The 14,275-nt window shown below is 40.5% G+C and overlaps 1 protein-coding gene across 1 annotated transcript in view; it reads left to right on the top strand.

Moving 5' to 3' along the window:
* The window catches only part of wwox (WW domain containing oxidoreductase), a 226,984-nt gene that overhangs the window by 96,862 nt on the left and 115,847 nt on the right, over window positions 1-14,275 (top strand). The window contains exon 8 of the mRNA XM_041837941.2: window positions 3,841-4,105. Within this exon, the coding sequence (XP_041693875.1) occupies window positions 3,841-4,105 (265 nt within the window). The remainder of the gene's footprint in view (window positions 1-3,840; window positions 4,106-14,275) is intronic.

Raw genomic sequence — 14,275 nt, 5'->3', positions numbered from 1 at the left:
GCTGCAACTTGCCCATGCCCCCCCCCGCTTCTCCTTCACACAAATTCAGACAGCTGATGTTCTAAAAGATCTGGACCCCTACAAATCAGCTGGGCTAGACAATCTGGACCCTTTCTTTCTAAAATTAGCCGCCGAAATTGTCGCAACCCCTATTACTAGCCTGTTCAACCTCTCTTTCGTAACGTCTGAGATCCCCAGAGATTGGAAAGCTGCCACGGTCATCCCCCTCTTCAAAGGGGGTGACACTCTAGATCCAAACTGTTACAGACCTATATCCATCCTGCCCTGCCTTTCGAAAGTATTTGAAAGCCAAGTTAACAAACAGATCACCGACCATTTCGAATCCCACCGTACCTTCTCCGCTATGCAATCCGGTTTCCGAGCTGGTCATGGGTGCACCTCAGCCACGCTCAAGGTCCTAAACAATATTATAACCGCGATCGATAAAAGACAGTACTGCGCAGCCGTCTTCATCGTCAACCACCACATTCTTATTTGCAGACTAAATAGCCTTGGTTTCTCAAATGACTGCCTCGCCTGGTTCACCAACTACTTCTCAGATAGAGTTCAATGTGTCAAATCGGAGGGCCTGTTGTCTGGACCTCTGGCCGTCTCTATGGGGGTGCCACAGGGTTCAATTCTCGGGCCGACTCTATTCTCTGTGTATATCAATGATGTCGCTCTTGCTGCTGGTGACGCTCGGATCCACCTCTATGCGGACGACACCATTTTGTATACATCTGGCCCTTCATTGGACATTGTGTTAACAAACCTCCAAACAAGCTTCAACGCCATACAACACTCCTTCCGTAGCCTCCAACTGCTCTTAAACACTAGTAAAACTAAATGCATGCTCTTCAACCGAATGCTGCTTGCACCCGCCCACCCGACTAGAATCACTACTCTCGGCGGGTCTGACCTAGAGTATGTGGACAACTACAAATACCTAGGTGTCTGGTTAGACTGTAAACTCTCCTTCTAGACTCACATTAAGCATCTCCAATCAAAAGTTAGATCTAGAATCGGCTTCCTATTTCGCAACAAAGCCTCCTTCACTCATGCTGCCAAACATGCCCTCGTAAAACGGACTATCCTACCGATCCTTGACTTCGGCGATGTCATTTACAAAATAGCCTCCAACACTCTACTCAGCAAATTGGATGTAGCCTATCACAGTGCCATCCGTTTTGTCACCAAAGCCCCATATACTACCCACCATTGTGACCTGTACGCTCTTGTTGGCTGGCCCTCACTACATATTCGTTACCAAACCCACTGGCTCCAGGTCATCTACAAATCATTGCATGCGCTCCAGCAGGTATATCTCACTGGTCATCCCCAAAGCCAACACCTCCTTTGGCCGCCATTCCTTCCAGTTCTCTGCTGCCAATGACTGGAACGAACTGCAAAAATCTCTGAAGCTGGAGACTCTTATCTCCCTCACTAACTTTAAGTGTCAGTTGTCAGAGCAGCTTACCGATCACTGCACCTGTACACAGCCATTCTGAAATTAGCCCACCCAAATACCTCATCCCCATATTGTTATTTATTTTGCTAATTTGCACCCCAGTATCTCTATTTGCACATCATCTTTTGCACATCTATCATTCCAGTGTTAATACGAAATTGTAACTTTTTTGCACTATGGCCTATTTATTGCCTTACCTCCATAATTTACTACATTCGCACACACTGTATATATATGTTCTGTTGTATTTTTGACTTTATGTTTTGTTTCACCCCATATGTAACTCTGTGTTGTTGTTTTTATCGCACTGCTTTGCTTTATCTTGGCCAGGTCGCAGTTGTAAATGAGAACTTGTTCTCAACTGGCTTACCTGGTTAAATAAAGGTGAAATAAAAATTGATTCTGGCTGAGTGACCTCCAGAGAGACTGGGCAGAGTTATTCTAGCTGACCAACCAGCAGTCATAGTACAGCCCTGCTCTGCTAGATATAATGACATGCATGAGACTCATATTCACAAGAGGTCCCCCATACACTGACAGGGAGAGAGGAGAGTGAAGTGTGATTTGAAAGAAAGTGAAATGACAACATATTATTGATACAGGACCTGTTTAATAAGTTACAACGAGAGCAGGCCATTTCCTTTCTCCATATTTCTCCTCTCTCCATCCCTCCGATTTCCCCTCTCCTCCTCTTTTCGCTTCCCTTCCACCTATTTCCCCATATCTTCGTCTCTCCCCACCCATCCCCTCCTTTACTCCTCTATCCTATTCCACCCCCTTCCCCCCCAGTCTCGCCCTCCTCTCCCATCCCTAATCAACGGTGCCTAACCCCTTCAAAGAGGGCTTAGCCAGAACAGAGAGAGTCAGTTACAGACTGGTCCAGAATAGAAGAGGTGATAGAGACAATATCTGATATTACATCTGCCATTCTGCCTGCTCCATTCCACACCTATATTGCATACGTTGAAGTCACTCACTTCTCTGTTTGTGTGTTATTTCCCATGACTTCCTGGTTATTTCATCTTAGCCTTTCCCTAACAGGCTCTCAGTCTGACCCCTGACCTGGTAGTAGATTATACTACCTAAGCCCCCTGTTGTAATGTAAAGCTGTGACCTACAGCGTATAGCAGACAAGGTGGGGGAGATGGAGGGATGAAGGGATGGAGACAGAGAGGAAGAGGGATGAGGGAAAAGGCTGAAAACGTTATCACCCCCCAACACCAGGGTCTGCGGTGTAATTGACACAATACTAATAAGTGCATTAGGCCTGCTCAAAGACCAGGAGAGCAAATATTGTATTAAATCTCTCTGTTACGCTGTATCTTAAACCTCCTATTACACCCTCTGTGAAAGGGTTAGGGTTAGATGGCTGAAATGGGGTCAATAAACGATCTATTTGCGCTCTTTTTTTCTAAGTAAAAGCCAGAAATGTTTCTATTTGTGCTATTTTCTAACCTAAAAAGACAGACATTTTACAGTGTTGACAACGTGGTGTATTTAAATCTAGACAGGCGCAAGTTAAAAGAGAGTGTATTGTAATATGAAATGTCAAGAAACTTGCTTTGAGAGAAAAATATGTGTATTTCACTCAGCCAATGTATTTATGAACCCCTCCAAGCGCTAAAGCAGTTGTGAAGTTTCCTCACATGAAATGTAATGCCTGCAGATGTTGGAATTTAGCCAAGTAAGGATGTAGTGGAGAGGGGGGACGGTAAGCAAACGCCAGGCAGGCAGCTTGTAAAATCACAACAAGGAAACCAGGAGACATGTTGATTGGTGGGTTTCTAATGACTGGATTAAGATGTACATACACACACACACAGACAGAAATACACACACATTTTGAGGGAGAAGGAGGGAGTGTGTTTGACTGCGGTGTGTCTCTGTGTTATTGTGACCTCATAGTAACCCAACGAGCGGTGTAATGTTCAAGAGCCTTGTCAAACATCTGGGCTTTAACTGCTCTGTCGCAGGCAATTAAAGAACATTATGTCACGCTTTAGATTTGTATTCAGCCAGGACCACACTGCTATAGTAACTCTACAGCACTGATGCACACTACTTACTTATATTTTAAATGTGTATAGTCTATGGCAGGGCTCTCCAACCCTGTTCCTAGAGATTTTCGCTCCAACCCCAGTTGTAACTAACCTGATTCACCTTATCATCCAGCTAATTATTAGAATCAGGTGAGCTAGATTAGGGTTGGAGCAAAAACCTACAGGACAGGGTTGGAGAGCCCTGGTCTATGGAATTTCATTCAAGTGTACTTTCAATAAAGTTATCCTTAAAGGACTCGGTCCTTGACTTGTTCCTGTAAAATGAAAAAGTTTCTAGGTAAATAAAGTTAATCTTGGTTCCTCTCTCCCCAGGTTTACAGACCTTCTGGACCAGTGTGGTAAGGTGGACCTGGCTGTGCTGTCTCCTCCTCAGAAGGACTACTGGTCCATGCTGGCCTACAACCGGGCCAAGCTGTGTAACCTCCTGTTCTCTAATGAGCTCCACCGACGCCTCTCACTCCACGGGGTCACGTGCAACGCAGTGCACCCTGGGAACATGATGTACACTGCCATCCATCGTAGCTGGTGGCTGATGACCCTGTTCTTCACCCTGGCCCGTCCCTTCACCAAGTCTATGGTAAGGAGACAGACAGTTTACACTTCTGATGCTCAAGGATCACCATATTGCATGGCTGTCGCTATGTGGGCTAAACGAGATATGACTCTTTGAGTTGTTTGTGTTATTTAATATATGGCTACTTGGTTATGGAATGAGTTGTTTGTGTTATTTAATAGATGGCTACTTGGTTATTGAATGAGTTGTTTGTGTTATTTAATATATGGCTACTTGGTTATGGAATGAGTTGTTTGTGTTATTTAATAGATGGCTACTTGGTTATTGAATTAGTTGTTTGTGTTATTTAATAGATGGCTACTTGGTTATTGAATGAGTTGTTTGTGTTATTTAATAGATGGCTACTTGGTTATTGAATGAGTTGTTTGTGTTATTTAATAGATGGCTACTTGGTTATTGAATTAGTTGTTTGTGTTATTTAATAGATGGCTACTTGGTTATTGAATGAGTTGTTTGTGTTATTTAGTAGATGGCTACTTGGTTATTGAATTAGTTGTTTGTGTTATTTAATAGATGGCTACTTGGTTATTGAATGAGATGTTTGTGTTATTTAATAGATGGCTACTTGGTTATTGAATTAGTTGTTTGTGTTATTTAATAGATGGCTACTTGGTTATTGATTGAGTTGTTTGTATTATTTAATAGATGGCTACTTGGTTATTGAATGAGTTGTTTGTGTTATTTAATAGATGGCTACTTGGTTATTGAATGAGTTGTTTGTGTTATTTAATAGATGGCTACTTGGTTATTGAATTAGTTGTTTGTGTTATTTAATAGCTGGCTACTTGGTTATTGAATGAGTTGTTTGTGTTATTTAATAGATGGCTACTTGGTTATTGAATTAGTTGTTTGTGTTATTTAATAGATGGCTACTTGGTTATTGAGTCAGTTGTTTGTGTTATTTAATAGAGGGCTACTTAGTTATTGAGTCAGTTGTTTGTGTTATTTACTAGAGGGCTACTTAGTTATTGAATGAGTTGTTTGTGTTATTTACTAGAGGGCTACTTGGTTATTGAGTCAGTTGTTTGTGTTATTTACTAGAGGGCTACTTGGTTATGGAATGAGTTGTTTGTGTTATTTACTAGAGGGCTACTTGGTTATTGAATGAGTTGTTTGTGTTATTTACTAGAGGGCTACTTGGTTATGGAATGAGTTGTTTGTGTTATTTACTAGAGGGCTACTTGGTTATTGAATGAGTTGTTTGTGTTATTTACTAGAGGGCTACTTGGTTATGGAATGAGTTGTTTGTGTTATTTACTAGAGGGCTACTTGGTTATTGAATGAGTTCTTTGTGTTATTTACTAGAGGGCTACTTGGTTATGGAATGAGTTGTTTGTGTTATTTACTAGAGGGCTACTTGGTTATTGAGTCAGTTGTTTGTGTTATTTACTAGAGGGCTACTTGGTTATTGAGTCAGTTGTTTGTGTTATTTACTAGAGGGCTACTTGGTTATTGAATGAGTTGTTTGTGTTATTTACTAGAGGGCTACTTGGTTATTGAGTCAGTTGTTTGTGTTATTTACTAGAGGGCTACTTGGTTATTGAGTCAGTTGTTTGTGTTACTTACTAGAGGGCTACTTAGTTATTGAATGAGTTGTTTGTGTTATTTACTAGAGGGCTACTTGGTTATGGAATGAGTTGTTTGTGTTATTTACTAGAGGGCTACTTGGTTATTGAATGAGTTGTTTGTGTTATTTACTAGAGGGCTACTTGGTTATGGAATGAGTTGTTTGTGTTATTTACTAGAGGGCTACTTGGTTATTGAATGAGTTGTTTGTGTTATTTACTAGAGGGCTACTTGGTTATGGAATGAGTTGTTTGTGTTATTTACTAGAGGGCTACTTGGTTATTGAATGAGTTGTTTGTGTTATTTACTAGAGGGCTACTTGGTTATGGAATGAGTTGTTTGTGTTATTTACTAGAGGGCTACTTGGTTATTGAGTCAGTTGTTTGTGTTATTTACTAGAGGGCTACTTGGTTATTGAGTCAGTTGTTTGTGTTATTTACTAGAGGGCTACTTGGTTATTGAATGAGTTGTTTGTGTTATTTACTAGAGGGCTACTTGGTTATTGAGTCAGTTGTTTGTGTTATTTACTAGAGGGCTACTTGGTTATTGAATGAGTTGTTTGTGTTATTTACTAGAGGGCTACTTGGTTATTGAGTCAGTTGTTTGTGTTATTTACTAGAGGGCTACTTGGTTATTGAGTCAGTTGTTTGTGTTATTTACTAGAGGGCTACTTGGTTATTGAGTCAGTTGTTTGTGTTATTTAATAGAGGGCTACTTGGTTATTGAGTCAGTTGTTTGTGTTATTTAATAGAGGGCTACTTGGTTATTGAGTCAGTTGTTTGTGTTATTTAATAGATGGCTACTTGGTTATTGAATGAGTTGTTTGTGTTATTTAATAGAGGGCTACTTGGTTATTGAATGAGTTGTTTGTGTTATTTAATAGAGGGCTACTTGGTTATTGAATGAGTTGTTTGTGTTATTTAATAGAGGGCTACTTGGTTATTGAGTCAGTTGTTTGTGTTATTTACTAGAGGGCTACTTGGTTATTGAGTCAGTTGTTTGTGTTATTTACTAGAGGGCTACTTGGTTATTGAATGAGTTGTTTGTGTTATTTACTAGAGGGCTACTTGGTTATTGAGTCAGTTGTTTGTGTTATTTACTAGAGGGCTACTTGGTTATTGAGTCAGTTGTTTGTGTTATTTACTAGAGGGCTACTTGGTTATTGAATGAGTTGTTTGTGTTATTTAATAGAGGGCTACTTGGTTATTGAATGAGTTGTTTGTGTTATTTAATAGAGGGCTACTTGGTTATTGAATGAGTTGTTTGTGTTATTTAATAGAGGGCTACTTGGTTATTGAGTCAGTTGTTTGTGTTATTTACTAGAGGGCTACTTGGTTATTGAGTCAGTTGTTTGTGTTATTTAATAGAGGGCTACTTGGTTATTGAGTCAGTTGTTTGTGTTATTTAATAGATGGCTACTTGGTTATTGAGTCAGTTGTTTGTGTTATTTAATAGATGGCTACTTGGTTATTGAATGAGTTGTTTGTGTTATTTAATAGAGGGCTACTTGGTTATTGAATGAGTTGTTTGTGTTATTTAATAGATGGCTACTTGGTTATTGAGTCAGTTGTTTGTGTTATTTAATAGATGGCTACTTGGTTATTGAATGAGTTGTTTGTGTTATTTAATAGAGGGCTACTTGGTTATTGAATGAGTTGTTTGTGTTATTTAATAGATGGCTACTTGGTTATTGAATGAGTTGTTTGTGTTATTTACTAGAGGGCTACTTGGTTATTGAGTCAGTTGTTTGTGTTATTTACTAGAGGGCTACTTAGTTATTGAATGAGTTGTTTGTGTTATTTACTAGAGGGCTACTTGGTTATGGAATGAGTTGTTTGTGTTATTTACTAGAGGGCTACTTGGTTATTGAATGAGTTGTTTGTGTTATTTACTAGAGGGCTACTTGGTTATGGAATGAGTTGTTTGTGTTATTTACTAGAGGGCTACTTGGTTATTGAGTCAGTTGTTTGTGTTATTTACTAGAGGGCTACTTGGTTATTGAGTCAGTTGTTTGTGTTATTTACTAGAGGGCTACTTGGTTATTGAATGAGTTGTTTGTGTTATTTACTAGAGGGCTACTTGGTTATTGAGTCAGTTGTTTGTGTTATTTACTAGAGGGCTACTTGGTTATTGAATGAGTTGTTTGTGTTATTTACTAGAGGGCTACTTGGTTATTGAGTCAGTTGTTTGTGTTATTTACTAGAGGGCTACTTGGTTATTGAGTCAGTTGTTTGTGTTATTTACTAGAGGGCTACTTGGTTATTGAGTCAGTTGTTTGTGTTATTTAATAGAGGGCTACTTGGTTATTGAGTCAGTTGTTTGTGTTATTTAATAGAGGGCTACTTGGTTATTGAGTCAGTTGTTTGTGTTATTTAATAGATGGCTACTTGGTTATTGAATGAGTTTGTGTTATTTAATAGAGGGCTACTTGGTTATTGAATGAGTTGTTTGTGTTATTTAATAGAGGGCTACTTGGTTATTGAATGAGTTGTTTGTGTTATTTAATAGAGGGCTACTTGGTTATTGAGTCAGTTGTTTGTGTTATTTACTAGAGGGCTACTTGGTTATTGAGTCAGTTGTTTGTGTTATTTACTAGAGGGCTACTTGGTTATTGAATGAGTTGTTTGTGTTATTTACTAGAGGGCTACTTGGTTATTGAGTCAGTTGTTTGTGTTATTTACTAGAGGGCTACTTGGTTATTGAGTCAGTTGTTTGTGTTATTTACTAGAGGGCTACTTGGTTATTGAATGAGTTGTTTGTGTTATTTAATAGAGGGCTACTTGGTTATTGAATGAGTTGTTTGTGTTATTTAATAGAGGGCTACTTGGTTATTGAATGAGTTGTTTGTGTTATTTAATAGAGGGCTACTTGGTTATTGAGTCAGTTGTTTGTGTTATTTACTAGAGGGCTACTTGGTTATTGAGTCAGTTGTTTGTGTTATTTAATAGAGGGCTACTTGGTTATTGAGTCAGTTGTTTGTGTTATTTAATAGATGGCTACTTGGTTATTGAGTCAGTTGTTTGTGTTATTTAATAGATGGCTACTTGGTTATTGAATGAGTTGTTTGTGTTATTTAATAGAGGGCTACTTGGTTATTGAATGAGTTGTTTGTGTTATTTAATAGATGGCTACTTGGTTATTGAATGAGTTGTTTGTGTTATTTAATAGAGGGCTACTTGGTTATTGAGTCAGTTGTTTGTGTTATTTACTAGAGGGCTACTTGGTTATTGAGTCAGTTGATTGTGTTATTTACTAGAGGGCTACTTGGTTATTGAATGAGTTGTTTGTGTTATTTAATAGAGGGCTACTTGGTTATTGAGTCAGTTGTTTGTGTTATTTAATAGAGGGCTACTTGGTTATTGAGTCAGTTGTTTGTGTTATTTACTAGAGGGCTACTTGGTTATTGAGTCAGTTGTTTGTGTTATTTACTAGAGGGCTACTTGGTTATTGAATGAGTTGTTTGTGTTATTTAATAGAGGGCTACTTGGTTATTGAGTCAGTTGTTTGCTGTAGGACTACTGGAACTGACTGGTTGTTTTAGAGAGAGGGGATAGAGTAGATGCTACTGTTCATGATCCTCATACTTTATTCTGTAGTCTCAACTGTCCCTCGTTAATCCAAATATTAGTCTTGGCATCTGTCTGCGAGAGGGAAGGATGGAGGAAAGGAAAAGGAAGGAGCAGATCTCCAGAGCAGTCAGGGTTCAGTGAGAGAGTGTGACTTTCACAGATAGAGAGATGGAGAGAGATTCACTGGCTTGTTTTTCCTCTTTTCCTCTTCCTCCTGTCTTTGTTAGTTTAGCGCTTAAGAGTGTGTCCGCTCTTCTCCTCGTGAGGGTAGATATCATAAACCCTTACTGCTCTGAGACTATAGTGTTACAGTATAGGATAGCTAATACTCTCTGTACTAAACTGCTCACATATGGCTTTTCGATCATAGCTGTTTTATCCATAACCAGCTCCCATGTGGAGAATGAATTATCATATATTCTAGGTTATATTAGCAGATTTGACACACACCCTTCTCTATGTCCCCTCTCTCTATAGACTTATCATATTATCTACATATGTTATATTACAACTCAGTCTCAATGTATTCCTTTTTTTGTGCAATATTGATATATGCACACAGGATTTTAAAGGGAAACTATGTATGTACTTATAACATACTTATGACTTATTACTGGCATTTTACAATATGTACATTGTCATTACTATGGTGTATGGTCTCTGTAATACTTACACGCTGACGATGTGAACTATAAAAGGTACCACTGTGATTTATCCTCCACTAGCCTATAGACCTAACACACAGGCTCCTGCTCTACAAGACTTCTCTACTAATCCTGCCACTATGCTGGAGGCCATATGCTACTGTGATATATGCTTTAGTTAGACTGTTACATCAGTGCATTAACCCCTTGTCATCCTTTATCTATCTAGTGTTTTCACTGCAGGCAGGATGGGATGTGGAGAGAAGAGGTATTTTAGTGAAGTGTGGTTGTGATGAATGATGTTGGACAGACAGAGGGAGTCAGGCAGACATGTGTCTCTCTGCTGACTCTGTTCTCTCTCCTCAGAGATGCTTCTCAGCAGGTTTCACTACACACTACTCAACAATTATCTGAGTGGTGCAGCTACCTGTTGGCTCTATGATCCCCAATGAGCCTGTATGTACACTCTCTCTCTCTCTCTCTCTCTCTCTCTCTCTCTCTCTCTCTCTCTCTCTCTCTCTCTCTCTCTCTCTCTCTCTCTCTCTCTCTCTCTCTCTCTCTCTCTCTCTCTCTCTCTCTCATAACATTTGCCCCTCTCCCTCTCTCTTTTTTGTATTTTCTGCTACTCCTCCTGGGGTCCAAACACATTAAGACACTTATATTACACATAAAACAAAATATAAAACAGTACATCATGTAACACTGTCACACCACCACAACACAAAATGTATGATACCACTATACAACAATATTACAATGTACATGTGTGTAGAGTGCGTGTGCTAGCACCCGTGTGCGTATGCATGTGTCTGTACCTTTGTGTGTCTCTTCACAGTCCCCACTGTTCCATAAGTTGTATTTGTATCTTTTTTAAAAAATCTGATTGTACTGCTTGCATCAGTTACCTGATGTGGAATAGAGTTCCATGTAGTCATGGCTCTATGTAGTACTGTGCGTCTCCCATAATCTGTTCTGTAGTAGTGATGAAGTCAATCTCTCCTTCACTTTGAGCCATGAGAGATTGACATGTATATCATTAATGTTAGCTGTACATTTAAGGGCCAGCCGTGCTGCCCTGTTCTGAGGCCTCTTTGTGGCACCTGACCACACGACTGAACAGTAGTCCAGGTGCGACAAAACTAGGGCCTGTAGGACCTGCCTTGTTGACAGTGTTTTCAAGAAGGCAGAGTAATGCTTTATTATGGACAGACTTCTCCCCATCTTAGCTACTGTTGTATCAACATGTTTTGTCCATGACAGTTTACAATCCAGGGTTACTCCAAGCAGTTTAGTCTCCTCAACTTGCTCAATTTCCACATTATTCATTACAAGATTTAGTTGAGGTTTAGGGTTTAGTGAATGATTTGTCCCAAATACAATGCTTTTAGCTTTTGAAATATTTAGGACTAACTTATTCCTTGCCACCCATTCTGAAACTAACTGCAGCTCTTTAAGTGTTGCAGTCATTTCATTCGCTGTAGTAGCTGACATGTATAGTGTTGAGTCATCCGCATACATAGACACATTGACTTTACTCAAAGCCAGTGGCATGTCGTTAGTAAAGATTGAAAATAGTAAGGGGCCTAACAGCTGCCCTGGGGAATTCCTGATTCTACCTGGATTATGTTGGAGAGGCTTCCATTAAGGAACACCCTCTGTGTTCTGTTAAACAGGGAACTCTTTATCCACAATATAGCATGTGGTGTAAAGCCATAACACACGTTTTTTCCAGCAGCAGACTATGATTGATTATGTCAAAAGCCGCACCGAAGTCTAACAAAACAGCCCCTTATCCTCTATGTGTATTGCTACCTGAAACCCTTCATCTTTGCACAGATAGTCACATTACATTTACATTTACGTCATTTAGCAGACGCTCTTATCCAGAGCGACTTACAGGTAGTGCATACATTATTCTTTTATTTTATTTTTTTTCATACTGGCCCCCCATGGGAATCGAACCCACAACCCTGGCGTTGCAAACGCCATGCTCTACCAACTGAGCTACCTCCCTGCTGGCCATTCCCTCCCCTACCCTGGATGACGCTGGGCCAATTGTGCGCCGCCCCATTGGTCTCCCGGTTGCGGCCGGCTACAGCAGAGCCTGGATTCGAACCAGGATCTCTAGTGGCACAGCTAGCACTGCGATGCAGTGCCTTAGACCACTGCGCCACTCGGCAGCCGCTCTGAGATCTACTTACTTTCAAAATGAGCACTCCAGAGGGGAACATTTGTTAAAGTTTATATGGTGTTTCTCAAGAAAGGTACTTGTTTAAAATATACAAGTATGAGACCAAAAAAAGAAGTGTATGGAATACATAATGTTTTAGGGCTATTATGGCAGTGTGTGGGGTAGGGGAGGGGGGCTTCTAACCGTTTTGGACTTCTGAGCACCCAGTTGCAATTAGCAGCCTAGTTTCTCCAGACCAGGGTGGGGTGTTTTCATACATGTGGTTAATTAACTAACAGTGGTGTAGATGTTTGTGAATATTAAAGCACAAAGGTAGCTAGCGCTGTAATTAAATCCTAGTGTGCTGACACAGGGTTTAGCTTAGCGTCCTGTGTCTGATAAAGACTACACACACACACTCACACACACACACAAGCACCACACACCCTTAAGCTGAGCATTTGCTGTTATTTAAATCCACGGTTGGTAAGGCATCTGAATGTGTATCCTCTTTAACACCCCAGACCTCTCCCCTCTCTCCCCTTCTGCCCCCACATTAAGGCTTAATAAAACAGTGATATTATTTCAGTTATTATGAGCAGGGATTTGAAGATGCTATCGTTTTAATTGCTAGCCTTCGCTTACGGGATCCGTGGAGATTGTTCCTGGATGCAAACATAAGCAGAATGTCGACTCCCCCAAAAAATATCAAAAAGCCCCTGTGTGTGTCTGTTGTGCCTCCATTTATAGGACCACAGGTGGAGTGGTGTATACACATACACTCGCTTGCTCGCACACACAAACAGACACACACACACAAAGTACGGACAATCACTGAAACACCTGGAGATGCATGTGGTTTTAAAATATTTTATTTGATAGTTGTTGTTAAAGCAAGTTAGACTGTTGTACTGTATATAGCCTAGTTCAGTGCTTTATATGCACTGTTATTTGATGTAGGCCCATACACTCTAATTAATGAAGAAATTCTGTGATTTTTTAAAATTAGACATACAATATTATTAATGGTTGTATTTCAGTGGCTTCTATATGTAGAGCAGTCATCTGATGAGAAAGAATATAAAACATTATTCCTAATATTATCATAGTAGGGAATTGCAGCCCCCTCCCGCACTGTGATCAGAGTGGAAAGAGGCATCTATAAAGAGCCATGACATTTTAATCAGCCAGACGATCACTCACTAACATCATGTTCCACTCCCCATGCCTTCATCTGCTTATCAGAGATCGTGCGGCCGCGCCTGGCCCACTGTTTCCCGTTTATAGTTAATCCAAGGCCTTTAAATGGGGAGTTTCACTCTGTTCTTAAGTGTGGTTATCACAACTGAATACTCTAGCCAGCAGCGTGTGTACATGTGTGTGTGAGAGGCTAAACACAGCTCTTATCTCTAGCTCTATGATGTGAAGAAAACGGAATGTGGAAATTTAGAGCATTCTGGCTGAACGAACGCCTGTCTACTGTCTAGCTCTACAGTTTAGGCCATATTGTGTTTGTGTGTGTGTGTACTTAACCTTTCAGTCTTGAGTCTGTCTTGTCAATCAGCAGTGTTGACATGTTTCCGTGACATTTTGTTGACTGGTGTCTTCACTACTCCTTCAGGAGCTCCTTAATATGCTAAGGGTAGAAGTTGCCCTTAGGCACTGATCTAGAATCAGCTTACCCTAATCAGATTGTTACCTCAACTATTAGGGAGAAATCACAAGACTGACCTTAGACCAGTGTCTAGGGGCAACTTCACTCCACTTTAATGGTCGAAGAAGAGGTGTGTTGTGGGTAAAGGCTCTGCGCGGTCTCTCTGGTCCAATCAGACATGTCAATTTCCTGGGGGGGGCAGTACCTTCAGTGCTCACTCCCATGCTCCTTAGCGTTTAAGCATACTAATAATTACCCAGCATTCAGCCTGGGGCGCCAGCCCACCTTTTTACATATGCAGGGCTGAACTTCTGACCAGGCACCAGCCAGCACTGACAGACCGACAAACCGACAGACAGTAATATACTACACAGTTCAGCTGGGTTTCTCTGAGTGAAGACACAAGATAGAGCCTTTAACTAGCTCGTCTGTGCTTTGCTCTCCACCCCACATTCCCTCTCTCTATGAACCCCCCCCCCCCTTTCGCCTCGGGCCCTAGACCCCTGCCCTCTCTCCCCTGTTTCTTGGTCCTGGGTAACGAGGGCTCTGCTGCTATTAGGAGATGACTCA

This window comes from Coregonus clupeaformis, chromosome 19 (assembly GCF_020615455.1).
Source record: "Coregonus clupeaformis isolate EN_2021a chromosome 19, ASM2061545v1, whole genome shotgun sequence".
In the NCBI taxonomy this organism is placed as follows: domain Eukaryota; kingdom Metazoa; phylum Chordata; class Actinopteri; order Salmoniformes; family Salmonidae; genus Coregonus; species Coregonus clupeaformis.
This window is presented reverse-complemented; position numbering and strand designations above follow the sequence as displayed.